Source organism: Pimephales promelas, chromosome 10, assembly GCF_988280905.1.
Source record: "Pimephales promelas chromosome 10, fPimPro1.hap1.1, whole genome shotgun sequence".
NCBI lineage: Eukaryota > Metazoa > Chordata > Actinopteri > Cypriniformes > Leuciscidae > Pimephales > Pimephales promelas.
Genome location: NC_142778.1, coordinates 7,803,813 through 7,826,224, shown reverse-complemented (window position 1 = coordinate 7,826,224; position 22,412 = coordinate 7,803,813). Strand labels below are relative to the sequence as shown.

Sequence of the window (22,412 nt, the reverse complement as noted above, 5' to 3'; positions counted from 1 at the left end):
AGTATATGACGCCCTAGGATGAGAATGCGTTGAACAATCACATCCCACAGTTTAGCAACACTACACTGCATTTTACAGCAATCACTTGAACTGATTTGGGCATTAAGTTTAGGCTTTTAGGGAGGGACAAAAGTGTACCAGAAATGGGGTGCATTCGATTTACAACAGAAGACAAATTTTGAAACTGATTGTGGGACAATGACCTCTTAAATCACAATTGTCTTGTTTCCTGATCATTGGAAGCCAAAATCATAAAATCAAATTCAATATCTCCCACACCTAGCAGAGATTTTTATAGGTGTAAAGCAGCTTACTAAATCATTGCAGATCTTTTTGGATTTTTAGTTTAGGGTTCTCCAATTCTAATAGTTTAATAGTTCTCCAATTCTCACTATTAACTAACTATTACCAATGACCTTTCCCTTAATCAACTCCTCTAATTACTGCTTATTAATAGTTAGTAAGGTTGTTAAGTTGAGGTATTTAGTAGGATTAAGGGATGTAGAATATGGTAATGTAGAATAAGGCATTGATATGTGCTTTATAAGTACTAATAAACAGCTAATATCCTAGTAATATGCATGTTATAAGCAACTAGATAACTAGACCCTAACCTAAATTTCTGAATTGTCTGTAAATAGTGTAGTGATGTGTGAAGCACAGATTACAATACACTTTCAAACCAAGCACCTTTCTGTTGGTCAATGCGGTGAATGTGTGAATCCATAGACAAATCTGTGTGAAGGAATCTTCACCCTTCATGCGAAATTCCCATGAAAATTCGCAGAAATTTGATCATGAATGGGCAAAATTCATATTTTATGAAATGGACTCTTTAAATTGAAGTTTAAATTCTGATTCTAAACACAATGTCACTGCAGAGTACTCTTTTTCTTCATTTCTCAGAGACTCACCATGTCTTTGAAACCGCCCAGTACAGCAGTGGTCAGGATTCCAAACACGAAGGCCAGAAGGTTGAGGGCAGTTAGGATCCAGAGGAGAACATACAGAGAAAGGACCTCCTGACAGCTCTGCACACCAACAAACTCATAGTAATTGTTCAGATATCCTCCACTGGAAAAGAAAGCAAGCAAATCATTCATGGTATTATGTGCTATTTCACATTAATAACGCATCTACTGCAACTAGATGTTCTGAAGAAAATCTAAGTGGCTCATGCTTTGTGCAGTGCGAAATGAGTTTCCTTACTTACTTTTAGGAATTTGAACCCTCAAAACATGAATAATAGCAATAGTTATATTTGCCTTAGCTTTCTATTATGCTATGGGGTAGACATTATTATTATTTATTGAGCATTATTGATGAGTGTTTCTTTAAAATGTGTCCTCACAAATATGTGAATTACTTACTTGGCACAATCATACAAATCACAACAGTAACATGTTCCACTGCGAACTTTCATATCACAGGACTCTGTTAGGCCTTGACAGGGAACCTACAAAACAAAGTAAGTTCAGGAAATAAAATGTTATAGGCTATTCAACATTTGAATGTGGGTAAGTTTCATAAAAAGCAACATTTTGAACAAAAAGCGGAGAAAATCGCATTGTCTGGATCGCATTTAGAACGATTATCAAAATTCGTAGATGGAGTGGATCGCTTCTATTAACACCCCCCAGTCCTATAGCTTATCATGGGTTGACAGCTCATTCGGTAACATTAGGCAGATGTGATTTATTTCCTGTTTATTTTTTGATATTTGCGTTATTTTAGATGTGCATATGCTTCAATAACTTGTTTCTGCTTTTTCTTTTCATGTGTTTTGGTCTGGAGATTCTGTACTACTATAGAAGTTGAGTAATAGCTCCAACCTACCATATAACAGTGAAAACATGGATTGCCGGAAAGTTCCGTCAATGGCGGTGAGTTAACTTTACTTAATTACTTAGTCATGAAAGAGTACTCTCTTTAAATATATATAAATAGCATTTTATTTAGTCTTTTATTTGATTTGCAGAATACTGCAAGTGCACATTCAATAAAATGAACCACACTTCTTTTTCACAAGGGATATTTTACAAGAGGATTTGACTCACAGTAGCGTAGTAGTTCTCATAGATGTAGCTATTTCCACTGGTGTAGAACTGACATCTTCCTGCCCTCATTGGACGCATATCCTGTTGACAGAGTGTAAGAAATGTCTACATTTTATCCGTTTCCTTTGAAACTGTTTTAACAAACTTTTTTTTTAATACAATTCCCTTTTTGGAGTGACAAGAAACAGTAAAATGCCTTTTGTTTGGAGAAGCTCACAGTGGGATTTTCTTCTCACCACACCTTATCCCTTCAATCCCATCCTTCTTCTCTTTATGGGCCTCATCCATGCTGCTAAGACAGATGATCTGTCCTCTGAAGTTTTACACAAGTACGAAAGAGCGCTAGTATCCAGTGTCTTCCACATTTCTCCAAATTAAGCCATTGAATGTATTTTGACACTGAAATCTGTGACGGGTTGCATAGACTAGTCTTACAAGTTATCCATCTTTTTTTCCCCTTCAAGACTGGTTGTAACTTTTAAAAGTCAGTTACATAAAAGGTAGATTAGTCTAAATTGAATCCAAAAAGTAGCCTAAGACTGATATCTATAATTAACTGCTAGATAGTCAGACTAGTTTTTAAGACACAGTCTTATCATCATATTGGCTATGTTCATGGAACTGGCTTCTGGGCTGAACATGTGATTGTGCAGAGACAAGAATGCAGATCTCCAGTATAGTACCCTTTGGTTGCTATAGCATTGCTAAATGGTGAATGGCAGCTAGGCAGTTGCTAAGGTAGTTTTTATGCAAAATTGTGAATGGTTAATGTACTCACAATGTTGAGCAGGATGAAAACACCATCAACCAAAAGACACAAGAAGCTGGAAATGATACCAAAACTCAGGAACACAATGGCTGCGATCAGCTGGACAGAAACAGAAAAATGGATTATAGATACAAATATACATTTGGATTGACAAACAAAAGAAATGCTGTCATTTTTATTTATTTTTGGTACATTTTCTCCTAAATGCATAACAATATTCAAAAAAATATATATTTCTTGGAATGTTTTATATAATATTTTTTTTTAGTTGAAAATAATAATAATATATAAGTTCAAGTTCTAAATCAGGCTGTATGTGGCCCTCAAAGTGTAAAGAATGTATTAGCCTAATGTTGTCAAGGTCATGAAGTGTTTCCTGTTGTCATACAAATAATTGTTGTACATTTTGTACTAATCACAATGTTAATGTAATTTACAAAGAAGCCTAATGCACACCTTAAAAAGATATTTATAAATCACTGTTGTCTTTTATAATTAATATTATTAATATTAATCACATTATAATTCCAATATTAACCCATAATAATCCCATTAATACCAATATTAATCCCATTAATAATATTTTTGCTTCAATTAAATGCCACATGTATTCAAATGGAGCCGGAAAAGCGCATAGTTTTTACATTTGAAATGTCAAATTATTTTAGCCATCTACCTAGCTAACAGAATTTTGTTAATTACTTTGATTTTGTAATGACCAATATACAATCTAATCAGAAATTAGGAATACTTTAGTTCAGTGATTCAGGTTATATGATTGTGAAATGATGATTATGTTATAACATAACCAACAAGATCAGATCACCTTTTCTCTTTGTTCATCTGGCTGTCATACCTCATGTACAGCAGCCAGACAAAATCTAAAGTTAAACAAAGTTCAACTGCCCAACGAAACCAAACACTGATCACCACAATGGTGACTGAAATTTGATTTTTCTTCTTTAGTGATTTTGGTCATCAGGTGTCATCAGTAATGCATCATCACTCAATCAAAAACTTAAATTGTACATTAACTTTAACACTCTTCAGTGTTAATTTAACACTCAAATTTTAAAGCTCTTGAGTTTTTGCTGTGCAGTGACATTCTGTAAAAAAATGTATGTTCTTGGAATGTTAGAAATAAACATTACTACCATATTGAATTTCTAGTCTAAAATTACAGTTAAAGAACGTTTGAGGAACATTATACCTTTTAAAACACGTTCATCGAATGTCAAGAAAACTAGACATTTTTCACGATCCCAGAACCAACACTGAATATTTGGAGAACGTTCTTATAACAAAATTCAGTTAGCTGGGTAAAATAACCACAAGAGGACTAATTATATTAAAACACTGCTTCATTTGACATGAACTTTAATGTTGTAAATACCTTCCCTTTTAAATAAACATGTATATACACGTGTCATATGTGCACATACACACAGCATTTGTCCAAATATTGGATAGCAGCCAGGACAAAGAAGACGCATAGTATTTGTCTTGTCCAAAGCCTATACATTTTTATTTGATTCCTGAGGGCACAAAAAAACTCATCTGGCTTTGAATCTAGCCATAAATTACATATAACTGACTGCAATGTCTAAACAAAAAGTACTGTATTTATTTCAATATGCAATATGATATCCACAGGGACAGATCTTTACTCAGCTGATCAGAGACAGACAGCCAAAAGGAAGCTGAACCCACCGCCAACAGAGAGACATATGCAAAGAAAAGGATATGCAGAAAAGGAGAGGCAGGAAGAGAGAAGGTGGACCGAGACACTAAATAGACATACTGTATGAAGGTCAATAGAGGATCAGAGATCAATAACAGGAAGGAAAATAAAAGAACAAGGTTTACGCTCAGGATCTGTGCTTCTTGTTCAGTTAAGTGAAATATACCAGATGTGAATCACAGTTCAAAGATGGGAACGAGGAAAATATATTCAGACTACATAGAGACTACATGCATATCGCAGTCAAATTTCAAAATTAAAAAATACATAAATAAATAAATATGTTTTTAAATGAAATATCAGTGTTTATCTATGCACATAATTATTTTATTTTTAATTCATGTGCCTTCCTAATCATTAAAGGGGGGGTTGATTATGATTTCACTTTTTTCATTTTAAATAGTGTGTAATGTTGCTGTTGGTGCATGAACAGTATCTGCAAAGTTGCAGCGCTGAAAGTTCAGTGTAATCAGAGAAAAAAATCAGGAAGTATATTGCCTAAAAACTCGATTGGGACTACAGCTGGGTTTTAGACGTCACTAACCCACACATTTACATCAACCCTCTGGAAAATGCTCGTCGAGTGTTTTGTTCACCCAGCTGTCAGGTCTTCTGTGTTCAAGCTTCCCACGTACGCTGTACTTCGTCATCAATGGATACAGTTTATGTTTGATTATGTTCCTGAAAATGACGATCGTAATTTAGCTCTCTGTGCTGCGCATTTTACGGAAGACAGCTTCCAGAATCTCCACGAGTTCAACACCGGATTCAACAAGAAACTGTTACTAAAACATGAAGCAGTTCCAACTTTAAAACCAGAGGCAGCAGTTGTTGGGCCACAACCTGTAAGTAGACTAAGACTTAATCATTTTAAATGTATTTGCATGTATAATTCCAGACATAGCCTTGTGTTTTATTTTTTTTCAAATACCAGCGCTGGCTTTATAGCCACTCGGCTACTAGTTATGCTATTTTCTGTCTACAACAAACGCGTACAAACATTATGGACCTGAATTTTGTATAAATACAAATGTTTTAAACGTATTTTTCATGTATATATGCTTTATGACGTTATTTTCGATTTGATCAAGACCGTAAACTAATGTCAACGCTGTTTGTGTTCAACATTAGTAGCCAGTCAGTTGCTATTGTTGCCAGTCAGATGCTATTGTGTTAAACAAACGTGTATAAAGTTAAAAAATGTAGCAAATTGTCATTCAGAAACGTTTAGTAAGAGCCGTGTGTGGCGAGGTTCTGCTTGACTCTTACATCGCCGCTTTCTCGGTCTGATTCTGCCTCAAAATGATACTGCAGTTCACACCATTATTTACATCTGGAGCGCAGGCACGTTTTGCCCGTAAAGGTAATGGGCGTGAAGTATCCGGACAACGTGAGCGACAGTTTAGCCAATCACCACACACCAGCCCAAACTAACCAATCTGAGCCCACTGCCTGTTTCTGAGGGAGTGGTTTCATAGAACCAGGAAGTTGACCGCTCCTTCAGGGGACAGAGGAGAGCGTGGCATACAATAAAGGTGAAGTTTATGAAAAATAAGACTTTTTAAAAAAGAAAAACCACGACTATTTGTTATATTGCACCCCATAAACAGAATCATGCAAAGAAAAAAAGCAGTCAACCCCCCCCCCCCCCTTAATCAAAATAACATCATCTCTTCTCTGATGATGTGTTTATGGATGCTCTGATGGAACAACCTGTCAATAACATAATATGACATCACAGCAATAGCAAACTGCAACCATCCAATGGTTCAATCAATCCCAGATGGGCAAAATTCCGCCCAACATTTTTTTCATTTTATTTTACTTTTCTTTATTCAAATACTAGAATATTGTCTGAACCTCTCACTGTGAGAAAGAACGTGTTATCAATATGTTTTGGGGGAAAGATTCCAGTTAGAGCCAGAGCTTGAAAAACTTCAGCCTTGAAGAATTATCCTGTGTATCTGTGCTAGTATTTTTGTGTTGCAGACAAGTATTGGTGAGGAGAACAACTGCCACCCTGGGGAGATGGAATGACTTGTTTTTCTCAACAAGCTGGCACTTTTCTCATTAGAAACTCAGTTCTGTGACCCAGGAGGGTCACTTCTAACCTAACTCAGGGTCCGGCTGTCAGCCGTATCATCAATGAAGGTATGCTTCTGCTTAACAGTCCATGTGTGGACATTTTCTAAGATTATCTATTTCTTAGCCAATCAGAATCATTCAACCTGAAGTAATGACATATCTTCATGATTTTCTGAGAGTATAATTGGTGTGAAAATGTGAAAGAGGCCTACGAAATCCTTCCTGAGTGTTGAAGCTGACTTCTGTTGAAATTACAAATGAGTCTTCAGTAAAACTTTTGACTCCTTGTCATTCATTATATCTGGTCCTTGGATCTTTAACTATAAATTCCCCTACAATGTATAACTGTTTAATTAGCCTGGTCCCACCAGACTTTTGTACATTTACATTTATTCATTTAGCTGACGCTTTTATCCAAAGCGACTTACAATTGCTTTATATGTCAGAGGTCACACGCCTCTGGAGCAACTAGTCTTGCTCAGGATATTTTACTTCTAGTTGTCTCCACATAGGGATGTATCAGAAAGCTTTTCTCTGACACTGTTGTCTAAACTTTATAAAGGGTTAAATCATGGTCATAAGGAGAAGTGGAAATGATGCCAAAGATTTTCCAGTTTTTCCCATCTCAACAATTCGTTTTGAATTAGTACTTGAATCAAACCCTAGCAAATTGAATCAAATACCCTTTAAGGTTACCATCACTATGCTCTGGAAATCAAGCTGCAATAATGTGGACAGCACTTTCTTTTGAACCATTGTTGAGTTAGGCTGAGAAAGCGGACATTTAATTTCTGCCATCATATCAACTACAGTAGGTTAAAAGATGTTGGTTGGCCACCAACAAAGCAAACTGCCTCAAAGAACTGCTTCAGATGGCCGCAGAAAACATATAAACAGCCACTAACGCCTCAAGAAACTGCATATCCTTGTGGAAATTTCATGGTTTTGTTCTATTAATGCCATTCATGCAATGTTTTCGAGCTTTGTAATTATCATAACATTGTTTTATTAAAAAGCCTGTGTTTAAATTTCCTTTATTTTTCATTTAGAGTTACTAATGCTCATTTGTTTTTGATTATTATACAGCTCCAAAACAAAGTTTAATTGGTGATTATCTAATATATCACATTTTATCAGCAACTATAAAAGAATATATTATAGTTAGTTGTATTCATTTAAAGGTGAAATCATTGTTTATTGGTGCCAGGAAACTTGAAGCCAAATTCTGAAATCTTATAAAGCCAAATTCAAAACAGCAAGTACTGTAGCACATGTGAACAAAACTTAGAAACACAATAAATGTTGTAGCTGCAGCACATTAGCTTTTTTAGACCTCACACCATCTATGTCCTCGTCAAATAATGTTTATCTTATTATTTGATTATTTAGACGAACATCATGCCTGAAAATAATATTCCCTGGTTGGAATTCAATGATTGTGTCCATGATTCATGGATCCATGTCCATGAATCCATGATTGTCTGCTGTGCTGTAAGTAAAATGTAATATGCTTGGAATAATACAGATACATTTATTTTTAATTTAATAATATAAAAATAATGTCCTGTTATATTATGTGATTATTTAAATCACCTATTTAAAAATTGGAAGCTATACATGTATCTTTAAAATATTTTTTCTCAAATCTCGAAAGGATGTATGACATTTAAAAAAATATGGAAATTAGCAGAAATAAGTTAATGTAAACTCTTATTTACATGAGGTAAACAAAGCTGCTTTGTTTATATTTTAATGTAATTGTTAATAATACATTTTACAATTGTATTACTGTAACGGCCCATTTGTTGCTTTTTTATTTTTCTCTTTTTTAAAGTGTAGTACATCTTTTATCATGCAAAGATAAAATCTCATAATCATGCAAATTATGTGTAGCCTGTAGCGCAACAGTTCTGGTGCTCAAAAAGGATTAAGGCTATGTTTACACGGAAACGATTCTGAAGAGAAAATGCAAAAGTGGCGTTGCGTTTTCAAAGTTTATAAGTTTTCACCCGCCAGCGTTCTCGTGTAAACAGGGCCTTAAACAGAGAATTTTGAATTGATTCCTATTGCAAACTCAGGCCCTGTTTACACGAGAACGCTCGCGGGTGAAAACGTACAAATATTTTATCGGATGTGCCTTTCGTTTACACGGCAACAGTGTTTTTGAGGCTCAAAAACGCAAAAAAGTGAAACCACCCTCCTGAGTGGAAATCTTAAAAACGCTCCACCGCCGCGTTACCGTGTAAACGGTAAAAACGCAAAAGTCTGCTTGACAGTGAAAGTTGTACGCAGGCGCGTGGACTTGGTGGTGTTGGTCAGAGATGTGGATTTAGATGGCAATTAAATTACCACACGACCTTGGTGTTTGTCAAAAAAAACAGCAGGTAATTCAGCCAGGGATTATGGATTCGGAAGGCAATAAAATCACTGAATAGCCCCAGTAAATCATGAAAATATCGTATCCCCTATATGAAGTTTATTGTTTCCCCAACCTGTTCCTGGACGCACACATTTTCCAACTCTTCCTAATCAATCAGACCTGAATCAACTCATCAGCTCGTTAGTAAAGACTCCAAGACCAGAAATATATAGTACACATAAGGGAGACAGACATACAAAACGTGCACTGTTGGCGCGCCTCCAGAAGCAGGTTTGGGAAACACTCGTCTAACATACTGTCTAATTCTGATTTTGTAACACCACAAAATAGAAAACAATCATTCCAACTGGGCCAGATCAATATGGTTTCACAAAAACAAAGGAACAAAGAAGTAGGTCCCAGCTGGGAAAAGTCATCATCAATTATGGGTACTTCCAGCCTCCAAACATGAAACCAATCACAGCTGTAGCCAATAATGTCCCAATGGAGATCACTATAAATCTGGGAACTGTGCTTCTCCTTCAGGTTGGAATGGCCTGGGTGCAGACACCCGCAGGACAAGGCACAGCTGGAGCAATACATGGTTAAACCGCTAACACCTGCATTACCAACTTTGCCTTTCTTTTGTTCTGTCTTCTCCCTTAAAGCTGGCCTACTGTGCAAGCAGCTGTCATGGCCAGACCGGGAAGAACCTAAGTTCTAGTTTAGATTCCTTTTGGCCATCCTATGTTTTTGCTAAAACCCTGCTCCCACCTCTCTTCTGGTTGTGTTTGGTGGCAGCTTAAACCTAGTGACGGGAAACCGAGGCTTTCTGAAGCATTTGAGGCTTTCATCAAATTGAGCCGGAAAAAGGTTCAAAGCTTTTAACACAATGTGAATTAGTGACTTCTGGTGGTCACACTTGTTTTCTCCACCATATCTAACAAATCACAGCAGAGCAGAAAAAGCATGTGACCAAACAAAGCTTTGGAAGTCCGTGAAGCACAAGTGTGGGATCAATACAGTTCTATCTAATCTCATCTAAATTAATTTGTGCCAATGAGACAACAACTCATGTCATGTGTAGCCTGGTCAACGGATTCACATATTGATATATATACAGTATATGAATGTGGATCAATACAATAATATTGATCTACCTTTTCTGTTAAAGATACTAGAAAAGGCAGTATCCTCACAATGTTCCTTTTTTTAGAAAGAAATGGTATCTGCAAGGATTTTCCACTCAGGATTTAGACCATACCATAGTACTCTTATCATCATTGTGGTTCTATCTTGCTATTGGTGTTACTCTTAATCTTAGTGCTGCATTTGATACTATTAACCACAACATTCTTTTAATTAAACTCAAAAATGATGTTGGCATTAGTGGAGTTGTAACACAGTCTCATCCCAAGATGTCATATAACTGACGTCTTTTGACCATACGTCAATATCTGCCTTTTTAGGGTACCCTTAAACGTCGGTTAGATGACGATCCCGGGCCGTCATACAACTGACGCTTTACCTTTGACGTCAGTTAGGTGACGGGGTAGGTTTAGGTCTGGGGTACGGTTAGGATCTGATAACGTCATCTAAACGACGTTTAAGGGTACCCTAAATAGGCGGATGTTGACGTATGGTCAAAAGACGTCCCAAGACGTCAGTTATATAACGTCTTGGGATGAGACTGCGCTGGGAATTGCATTAGTAATGGTTTAAATCATACTTATCTGACTGTTATCGGTTTGTAGCAGTAAATGCAGCCCATTCTCACTCCCAAGGCGTCACCTAACTGACGCCTTGGGAAGCATTTGGACATGCTTCAATATCTGACGCTTTAGGCGCCCTTTAGCGTCAGTTAGATGACGTCCTAGGATCGCGTGTACCCTACCCCCACCCCACACCTAAACCTAACCGCGTCCTCTAACTGACGCTTTCCTTTAGCGTCAGTTAGATGACGCCGTAAGATCGCGTCATGTAAGTGACGCTAAAGGGCGCCTAAAACGTCAAATATTGAAGCATGGTCAAAGGTGACGCCTTGGGGTGAGAATGCGTTGGTAAATGAGGAGATGTCTTATCGATCATTCATTGTAAGCGTAAGTTCATAAGTTCGTTATGGAGTACCACAAGTCTCAGTACTAGGACCGTTATTGTTCACTTTGTACATGCTACCCTTAGGAGATATCATTAGGAAGCATGGCATTAGTTTCACTGTTATGCTGATGATATGCATATGCTCTATATTTCTTCACGCCCTGACGAAACTTGCTAATTCACAAAATTAATGGAATGCATAGCTGGCATAAAAAACTGGATGACTAGTTATTTCCTACTACTTAATTCTGAAAAAACAAAGATTCTGATTATACACCTTATTCACGGCAGCGCCATCTTTGATTTTTAATGAGAATGAAAGCGAGGCTGTGAGGATAGTCATGCATCTCTTCAATGGGCTGTATTGTTATTTAATGTGTTTTCGGATTGTTCTGCTCATGAAACACTGGAAAAATATCTTTCCAAGAAATGTCAGTTGACAAAAAACTCCTGATCTGTAAGCTGTGGAAAATTGTAAGTAATCTAGGAGCTTTATTCAGCTTTTTACAGCGGATGCCATTGGAAACACAGTAAGTCTATCCCTCACAGCCTCACTTTTTTATACCTGTCATGGCGCTGCTCTGAATAAGGTCTATAGGACAAAAAACTTCCTCATGTACTAACCTAGAATATTGTCAAACACTTGATGGCTGCTCTGTCAAGTCTTCGTAGTCGGTTAGGAACCTGGGTGTGCTCTTTGACATTGTATCTGTAAAACCGCATTTTTCCATCTTAAAAATATGAATTACGTCATGTGCTCTCAATGACAAATGCGGAAAAATTAGTAGTTAATGCGTTCATGACATCAAGGCTAGATTATTGTAATGCAATTATGGGTGGTTACTTTACTAAATAAACAAACTACAGCTGGTCCAAAACACAGCAGCTCGAGTTCTTACCAGAACCAGGAAGTATGACCTTATTAGCCAGGTTCTGTCAATAATGCATTGGCTCCCTATTAAACAGTGTATACATTTTAAAATATTGCTGATTACTTACAATCAAAGCACTAAATGGTTTTGCTCCCCAGTACTTCAGCAAGCTCTTAAAGCATTATAGTCCTTCACGTCTATAGCTAACTCAAAATTCTTTGATTTCTTCTCTGTCAGTCTCTGATGCTGTTCTATGGGATTAAAATCCTGCCATGATTCAAAACTGAAAATAAAGTTCTGAAAGGTTGAAAGTAAATGTTCAAAACTTCAAAATCTTACAAAAAAATGTTTTGCAAGATCGAAAAATAAGATTTGCAAGCTTGCAAAATATAAAAACATTAAAAAAAATATCTGCAAACATTATGTTGTTTTTGAGATTTCCTTCTTCAGAACTTCAACATTTTTTTACGATGTTGCGCAAACAAATTTTCAGAGTTTCAAATTTGTCAGTGTTCTCCCACTGTATTAGTTTGTTTTCCAGATTTAAAACCATGCAAATGGTGATCTGAAAACTGGTGTGCGAATGAGTGAAAAACAGGTTTGTAACTCTGAAAACATAGTTTTGCAGGCTTGAAAAGTGATTAAAAAAATAAAATCTCTGCAAACATAATTTTATTTTTGAGTTTTCCCTCTTCACAAGTGCAACACTCTTTTTTTACGGTGTTGCACATTAATTTTTTCAGAGTTTCAAATTTGTCAGCGTTCTCCCACTGTATTTACTTTGTTTTCCAGATTTGAAACCTTGTAAATGTTGATCTGAAAACTGGTGTGCGAATAGGTGAAAAAAGTTATGAAACTCTGAAAACTGAGGGTCGACAGGGCGAAACTTATTACTTTACATTACATTTGCAGCATATTTTTCAGAGCTGAGTTTACACAACACCCACTTCGCGGAGATACGCCCTCACAGTTGCGAGCTTGCGACTCGCGTGATTTGTGGCAGCGTTGTCACGCAGCTCTACTCCAAAACTCTGAAACTCAGACTGAGCGCAAATGAAGCATCGCAACCTCGAAACTTAAAAAAAGCCTGGTGGGCGGGCCTTCTGCTCTTGCCCAATGCTTCGCTGTCTGCTGACGTACAGTCCAATCACAATTCGTAATTTACTGGAAACATCAGACATGGGATTGACCGACTGCTCCGCCAATGACGAAAGCGCACAGGATACGCAATAAGGATGCACGGCTCTCTGGTCAGAAGCCCAAACAAACCAAAGGTGCGACGAGACAGCGGGGTTTACCACAGAGCTCGCGCCGCGCTGACATGTCATCTGCGCGGTTCAATGGTCCGAGCCGCGCGGCCGATTCGTCAACGCATCAGACGTGTTTCCTAGCAACACTCAATGGTCAGCGCGGCGCGAACAATCCTCACCAGCGCTGCGCTGACCGATTTAAACAGCAGTGCAAACCATACATAGCCTAGGGCCTACATGCAAATAAATGTACAATAAAGAAACCCCTCCTTCCTTACAAAAAATTGGTTCTCTGCTGAAGTTTAGAAGTTTTTCCTACAGAAGACAAAGAATAAGAAAGACAAGATGAAATGCATATTTCTTATATTTATTATCTTTAATAGTGTTAGTAAAGAGTAGTGCTGTGCGTCGATATTTTGAAGACCTGCTACAAGAGCTGCACAAAGCAGAAACTTCTTTCAATATCGTAGTCGTCTTGAGGAGCACGCTAACCTTCTGGTAATTATATCAGACAGTTTATGTTCAGGTAATGTATTTTATTATTATTGTAGTAAGTTTTTGCATTCAGCCATCATTTGTAGTATCACTTTAAGCTTTTTATGCTTATATATATATATATATATATATATATATATATATATATATATATATATATATATATATATATATATATGTATGTATGTATGTATGTATGTACAGACAGACAGACAGACAGACAGACAGACAGACAGACAGACAGACAGATAGATAGATAGATAGATAGATAGATAGATAGATAGATAGATAGATAGATAGATAGATAGATAGATAGATAGATAGATAGATAGATAGATAGATAGATAGATAGATAGATAGATAGATAGTGTGTGTGTGTGTGTGCATCCAAGTTCACACATAGCCTACTGTGTATTCAATTTGGGAGGGACACTTTTTCCGCAGCACTACTCTTTACTAACACTATTAAAGATAATAAATATAAGAAATATGCATTTCATCTTGTCTTTCTTATTCTTTGTCTTCTGTAGGAAAAACTTCTAAACTTCAGCAGAGAACCAATTTTTTGTAAGGAAGGAGGGGTTTCTTTATTGTACATTTATTTGCATGTAGGCCCTAGGCTATGTATGGTTTGCACTGCTGTTTAAATCGGTCAGCGCAGCGCTGGTGAGGATTGTTCGCGCCGCGCTGACCATTGAGTGTTGCTAGGAAACACGTCTGATGCGTTGACGAATCGGCCGCGCGGCTCGGACCATTGAACCGCGCAGATGACATGTCAGCGCGGCGCGAGCTCTGTGGTAAACCCCGCTGTCTCGTCGCACCTTTGGTTTGTTTGGGCTTCTGACCAGAGAGCCGTGCATCCTTATTGCGTATCCTGTGCGCTTTCGTCATTGGCGGAGCAGTCGGTCAATCCCATGTCTGATGTTTCCAGTAAATTACGAATTGTGATTGGACTGTACGTCAGCAGACAGCGAAGCATTGGGCAAGAGCAGAAGGCCCGCCCACCAGGCTTTTTTTAAGTTTCGAGGTTGCGATGCTTCATTTGCGCTCAGTCTGAGTTTCAGAGTTTTGGAGTAGAGCTGCGTGACAACGCTGCCACAAATCACGCGAGTCGCAAGCTCGCAACTGTGAGGGCGTATCTCCGCGAAGTGGGTGTTGTGTAAACTCAGCTCTGAAAAATATGCTGCAAATGTAATGTAAAGTAATAAGTTTCGCCCTGTCGACCCTCAGTTTTCAGAGTTTCATAACTTTTTTCACCTATTCGCACACCAGTTTTCAGATCAACATTTACAAGGTTTCAAATCTGGAAAACAAAGTAAATACAGTGGGAGAACGCTGACAAATTTGAAACTCTGAAAAAATTAATGTGCAACACCGTAAAAAAAGAGTGTTGCACTTGTGAAGAGGGAAAACTCAAAAATAAAATTATGTTTGCAGAGATTTTATTTTTTTAATCACTTTTCAAGCCTGCAAAACTATGTTTTCAGAGTTACAAACCTGTTTTTCACTCATTCGCACACCAGTTTTCAGATCACCATTTGCATGGTTTTAAATCTGAAAAACAAACTAATACAGTGGGAGAACACTGACAAATTTGAAACTCTGAAAATTTGTTTGCGCAACATCGTAAAAAAATGTTGAAGTTCTGAAGAAGGAAATCTCAAAAACAACATAATGTTTGCAGATATTTTTTTTAATGTTTTTATATTTTGCAAGCTTGCAAATCTTATTTTTCGATCTTGCAAAACATTTTTTTGTAAGATTTTGAAGTTTTGAACATTTAGTTTCAACCTTTCAGAACTTTATTTTCAGTTTTGAATCATGGCAGGATTTTAATCCCATACTGTTCAAGTTGTAAACACAGTGCAGCGCTTCCGGGTACTACATCAGAACGCCAGCTCAGAAAGCTCTCGGATGTCATCAAAAAATATCTTCATTTGTGTTCTGAAGATGAGTGAAGGTCTTACGGGTTTGGAACGAGATGAGGGTGAGTAATTCATGACAGAAATTTAATTTTTGGGTGAACTAACCCTTTAATTCTATTCATCAGGAGCAGTTTCCATGTTTCATTAACAGTTCATGTTAGTATTGTGTATTCACCATGGTGAATGTGTTTTCCATATACCTAAAATGCCACTTTATTTTAACATAGTTTAATTACTGTGCTGGCTTATACCAATTTGCCTGACAAGCCCCCCCCCCCAATAATTATAATTGTCCCTCAATTGATATTCTTGATGTTTCTATGCTGCAATCCCGCTCTATTTGTTGTAAGGATGACACAAAGTTACATTTTTAGGCTGGTCTGCCTTATGGTCTAACAGTACTTATCAATGTCATAATGATTGGCCAATCAGATCATTGAAGGCGGGGCTTTGTTCACAGAAGACAAGTGCGAATTCCAACATGACTCTTTAGTTTTAGCAGTGAAAGGGTGTACCATGAGTGCTCGCTCTTGTGTTCAAGAACACGAAAGAGTACGAGCGCTCTTGTAAAAATTTGTTGCAATCTAAAACATCACCGATAGAGGCCGCTAGAAAATACGTATAGCACCTTTAATGTGATGAAACAAGATAAGTTTTGCATTTGTGACATAGTTGACACAAATGGGAGTGATAATAGGCCTATTTGCAAAACGCTTAAATTGATTATTTCATAACAATTAGCAGACCTAGAATTTCTTTTAACATTCTTACATTACTTACGACAGTTACACTTGTAAAACTAATTTTACAATAGGCCTATATGTGTAAAGTAAAGTAGGATGGTACTATCTAAATTTTATGTTTTTTTGTAACAAATATATTAATATTAAAGTGGGCCATGGCTTGAGGACCACGGGAAAATGTGGATTCCCATGGCCAAACCAGCAGAGAACCACCGATGTAGAATGTACAGTAGTTTATGCTGGAGCTGAGTACAGACGGACTGACACCAGTCCCATAAACACTGGGCAGAAAATCAGCTCATGCTGTGTGTACATGACCCAGCAAATATTAGAGTAAGTGATATTGCCATTTAAAAAAAAAAGTACAAGAGGCACAGACAGAAATAAAGGGTGCCCAATTCGCCTGGAGCACCAAAAAAGTAAAAATTAAAAGGAGTAAAAACTGTGGCTTGGACATGTATCTGTCCCAGTTCACTGAAATTTAAAAGTTCTGTTACATATTACAATAGCAGAATAAATAACCTGAAGAAATCAAAAATCCAAAGATACAATGTTCTGGCCTGTGCCATGGGCATTCAAATGTGTGTGGTCTGCTTGCTTTGAACACTTTGCCTGAACATCATTTATGTATTAAAGAAAGTTGTTTTATTTTAAAGCACGTCTGTTAAATCAAGTATAACTGTTACATCGCCAAACATTAAATATCTGTGAATCATTAAAGGTGCCATATGTGATAATTGAGGTCACAATATCCGAAAAATGAGCTAGACGCATCAAAAGAATGAGAAGAAATAAGTGCAATGATGTCATTAAAAAACTGACAAGTTATAGTGCTGCCGAGATATTAACCTGAATTAGCATGCTAAATTACTAGCCCCGGCCCGGCAGGTGTCGTAATACCAGTTCCGGCCATGGGAGGCGGTATGCGGATGGGCAACGTTACCACCAGCCAAACTCCAATACACGAGTGAGTCGCGCTCGCGCCGGCTTGTGTGTGTACTTGAACCTGACGTCAGTCGTGTGGAAATACAGCCCACTACTACATTTCAGTTCAGGGAAGAGTTCAAAAAATGATTGGTCGACATTATGCATGAGGAATACATTTTGGTAAGTTGTAGCATACTGCATCTTTCAACAGAGTTCATGTTCTTTTTCCATTAGCTAGTAGAGACGATCGGTTCACGTGCGCTAGGGATCTGTGGTGTAACATGTACAAGCGCCAAAACGGTTTTTATTCTTTGAATTGCGTAATAAAATTGACAGAATCTGAGAGCTTAACTAACCTGCTTGCTAAGTGTCAATTGCGTGTGTCTCACAGTGAATTCACGGCGCTAGCTTGATCAACATCAGCGAATGCTGTCTGTCAAATTAATTCACTAACAATTAAAGTGTAATATGAACAAAACGAATACCATAAACTTCAAATAATTGCCCAAGCTTTTATTTTCCCATATCGTCGAAATGCACCAGCTTGTTTTTGAGACAGGCGTCTATGAGGCGGTCTTCATCATTTAGTGTTGAGATGTTGTTCATTGAGTCTCTGATCTCTAAACGCATGATTGGATTTGGTTATCTTTCTTTTACTAAAGTCATTTTGTGAACTCTTCGTTTTCTGTCTTCTATCTACAACACGCTTAGCCCTTGTGACACCACTATGGTATCCATCGTTTCTTTCTTGCCTATAAAGCACTTGGAACTGCATTGCTTTGTTTGGAGAAGTGCTAGATGAATAAAAATAGCTTGCTTGCAAAATGCTTTGTTTAGAGATTTCTATTGTAAGCGTATTACTGCCCTTGTAGAGAAGTGTGCTTGGTTGTATTGAATGTATTTTTGTAGTGTTCTTTATATTTTAATACATATTTAACACTATAGTGCACATGTGCACACATAATTCTTTCAATAATCTTTTGTCGTGCTTTAAAGAAATCATTGTGATTTTGACATAACTGTATTGTTACTAAATGCTCCATTTAAAGTTTGCAAGAAATGCAACCATCATTATGTGTATGCATCAAATTTGTAATTTATGGTGGTCGAGAGAGCTCAACTGAAGAAAACACAAACAAATAGAAAAACACCCACAAATTAAGAAAACATCTTCATCAGTTTCCCAACATATGTGTGGTCCAAATACGCTCTGCAAATTTCACAGACCACAACGGAAATGTTTCCAGAGGACCCCAAATAGTGACGAACCCAGCTGTGCGTTGACCTCTCTCAGCCACCGTAGTAATTACAAATAGGCTTTATTTAAATTCATGACACAAATTTCAGTAGATATTACATTACATTTTATTTTAGTTTACCATAAATGCTTGTCAGCATATTCGGCACACTTTAACTATATTTGAAAAGAATAGAAGTAATGAAGTTATGTAAAAAGATGTACATGGGTCAAAAAAGCACTCAGCTAAAAGGTTCAGCTGACTTAATTTAATATCAGTTTTAATTTAAATACATTAAATTCCAATGAACATGTAATTATGTGTCCCAAAACATTGTATTATTTTAAGGTACAGTATTTTCATTAGTACAGTTTTTAAAAGTATGCTAAGTGTACTTCTTTGTCACAAGGATGTGTACTCTCTATAACTAACATTTTCAGTGCATTTATAACCAAAATAATTTAATCTGGTACAGCATGTCAATAATACTGTTGATAGAGTTTAACTTTTGACCTAGGAACACTAACACTCTAGTTAGTAGTATACTAACTAGTAGTATAGTACTATCTAGTAGTATAGTTTTACCTGCACCACTGTATACTACTATCCATTAAATTGTAAATATCAATGGCAACGAATATATGCTTCAGTGTAATATTTAAGGATCAATGAATCATTGAAAAATTCAAAATACTAGTAATTCCACTCAAGTCAAGCCAAGTATATATAGCGCTTTTCACAATATAGTTTGCATCACTCATACCCTATACCAAGAAATAAATAAATTATATGCTTTTCTGGCCTTTGCCACTCCGAGAAATGTCTGAACTTTGTATTTTGAGCACTTCTTGCGTTGTTTTTGCGTCTTCACAATGACTTGGTTTAATTTTCAAGTCGCTTTGGATGAAAGCGTCTGCTAAATGACTAAATGTAAATACATTTACTACACGTGCAACTGTCAATGGTTTTTGCCTCTTTTCTACTTACTGTTACATCACTAATTAATTAATTAATAATTAGAATTAACCTGAAATCACCTAGGCTACTGGAAGAAATCAACAATCCCCATAAGAAAATTTGCTTAATTAAGCTTAAAAATGTAAAGATTCAGAAAGGTTTGTGTGGAGGTTAGGTTTAGGAGGGTTGTGATCTGTGAAAATATATTCAGCTCAGTGTAAAGACAATACAACTCTAATTCCCACCACAAACCAGATCTGTGTGTTTGCAGTTTTGGTTATACTTGTGAGGACCAAAGTTTTGAAAAAGTCTGACTTTCTCATTTTTTTTGCATATAAAGTTTCTGGGGTTTTTTTTTATAAAATTTTTTATTTATTATAAACATTTGAACCTATTGTGAAGAATGTGGTCAAGTGATCTTTATAAAACTTTAGAAATTCATCCAAACTGAAACGTCAAAAAAGTTCAAATCATCTTACTGCGCATGCATAAAACCTCATAAAAGCTCACTGAAATGATGCAGTCGGAACCTATATAATAGAGTTATCATGCTGTTCTTCAGGCAGAATCTTTTTGTTTTTAGCAAAATATCTCACCATTCACTGATGAGTCCCGGTCGAACTCACTCACCATTACAAGTTTGGTCTAAAACACAACTACTCTCATGTTTTGCCGTAGGACAGCAATTACGAGTAAAATTTCTTTTATTTTTGCAGGACTGTGATATGAAGAGAGAACAAAGTAACATATCTTTAGCAACAGTGTGAAAGTGAATAACACATAACAGGCACAAATAGCAGAATAAACATACTGTATCTTATATCTCAATTCAATATGCGTCACATAAACATGCGTTTTCAAATTTGTCGCAACTAGCGTTTTCAAAAAGCTCAGTTTTCACAGGACTCCCGTCTTAGTGGGGACAGAAGGGCAAAACGGAGAGAAAAAGATATTATTATGTGGTCATTCAGTCATATTATTATGTAAAACATTCAACCAGAACCATTCAGTAGCACTGTGGTTAAAAAAAAAAATGGATTTCTTGTGTTTTAAAATGTTTGTGCTTCACATATTTGCACGTTGGAAGCGTGAGATTAGAATGTTTCCATAGACCACAGTGAAGAAAAGGGACAATAAAAGATTGTACATATATTTTGTGAAGCATAAAAGGACCATTGCAGGATGTCGAGGTATCATGCTGAGCAGGAACATAAAACAGAAAGACAAAAAAGATGGAAGATGGAAAACGTTACATGGGATATCTACCAGCTGTTTGCGGTTTTCTTCCAGGCATAGTCCAAGAACTCCCAAGAAGGATCCAAATGCCAACTGTAATCAGCAGACAGACATAAATGTAAAAAGAGAAGCAAAGGATGCAAAATTCTCTGGAGAACATTAGCATGACCATACGAGCACTGGAAATCATTATCATGGATTCAATTCATTTCAAGCTAAATTAACTTTCATTCTATGGGTTTATCAAGCTTATATGACAAGAAGAGGAAAATACATAAATATTTCAGTGTTCGTGAGATTACATCCTGTTATGGAATATATATCCTTTGCTCAAGATGTTGACGATCCAATCTCTTTGCATGCAAAACTTCCTGACCGTCAGCTTATGAGAGCTGACATACTTTAGCTATACTCATAACCCAGGTCTCCAGTAGGGTATCTGCTGGAGTTTCACAGACCAGCCAAGTTCACAGATGGAAAAGAGATGTTTTGGCAACACAGTATGCGGTTTACTTCTCACTGTCAGACTGACTTTATCATCTCATTTTTCTTGCTGTGAACCCATTGATAATATTTGACATTGTATCAACAAGAAGCCCCTTGTTTATAATGTCTGAACAGTCTTGAGCTCACAGATGAAGTCACTAATGCAATTTATTAATTAGCAAAATGCAAATTAAGGTATTATAAGGGCTGACACTTCAAGGATTAGTTCACAAAAATGGGGGGAAATTCTGTCCTTATTTATGTTTTTCTAAATCCATATGCCACAAAGGAGGCATTCTGAATAATTTATAGTTATTCTGAATAATTTATAGTTAAATAATGCAAAAGTATAATATATATTCATGGACAATCTATGCAATCTATGGTACATTCATGGACAATCTCTGTGGAAACTATCCAACAGGTATTTGCAAGTGAATTGAGGGGTACAAGTAAAAAATACTCTAAAAATGGCCCAAGAAAAAAAAAATATTAAAAAAAGTTGATCATATATTATATGCGATACTTGGAAACCCTAGCTTGCTAGGTGTCGTAATAGGACTACAGATGTGGGATGGTGCTTGACCATTGACTGCCCTGTATGCTAGGAATCTGTTTTCAACCTGATTCTGATTGAAATGAGACAGTCTTAAAGGAGTAGTTCACTTTTAAAAAAAACTTTTGCTGATAATTTACTCACCCCCATGTCATCTATGATATCCATGTCATTCTTTCTTCAGTCAAAAAGAAATTAAGGTTTTTGATGAAAACATTCCAGGATTTATAATGGACTTTACTGGTAACCAAATGGTTCAAGGTCCAAAAGACAGGTTTAGTGCAAACTGCAAACTGTTCAAAGTGCTTTAAACGATTCCAGACGATGAAGAAGGGTCTTATCAAGCGAAACAATCGCTCATTTAAAATAAGAATAACAAAGTTTCAGTTTTATAAGCTCAAATGGTCGCCTTGCTCTGTTCTGTGATTCGTGTTCGTGACTCTCCTGTTCGAACTCGTTTATCAAAATGAACAAATCTTTTTTTGCGTCATTCAACAAACGAAATGAAAAGATTCGTTCATTTTGATGAACGAGTTCGAACAGGAGAGTCACGAACACGAATCACAGAACAGAGCAAGGCGACCATTTGAGCTTATAAAACTTAAACTTTGTTATTCTT

At 36.7% G+C, this 22,412-nt stretch overlaps 1 protein-coding gene across 1 annotated transcript in view; it reads right to left on the bottom strand.

Moving 5' to 3' along the window:
- The window catches only part of LOC120473829 (transmembrane protein 255B), a 39,226-nt gene that overhangs the window by 13,921 nt on the left and 2,893 nt on the right, over positions 1-22,412 (bottom strand). Inside the window, exons 3-7 of the mRNA XM_039663867.2 lie at positions 20,782-20,844; positions 2,836-2,925; positions 2,058-2,138; positions 1,371-1,456; positions 915-1,074 (exon numbers count right to left, since the gene is read on the bottom strand). Of these exons, the coding sequence (XP_039519801.2) occupies positions 915-1,074; positions 1,371-1,456; positions 2,058-2,138; positions 2,836-2,925; positions 20,782-20,844 (480 nt within the window). The remainder of the gene's footprint in view (positions 1-914; positions 1,075-1,370; positions 1,457-2,057; positions 2,139-2,835; positions 2,926-20,781; positions 20,845-22,412) is intronic.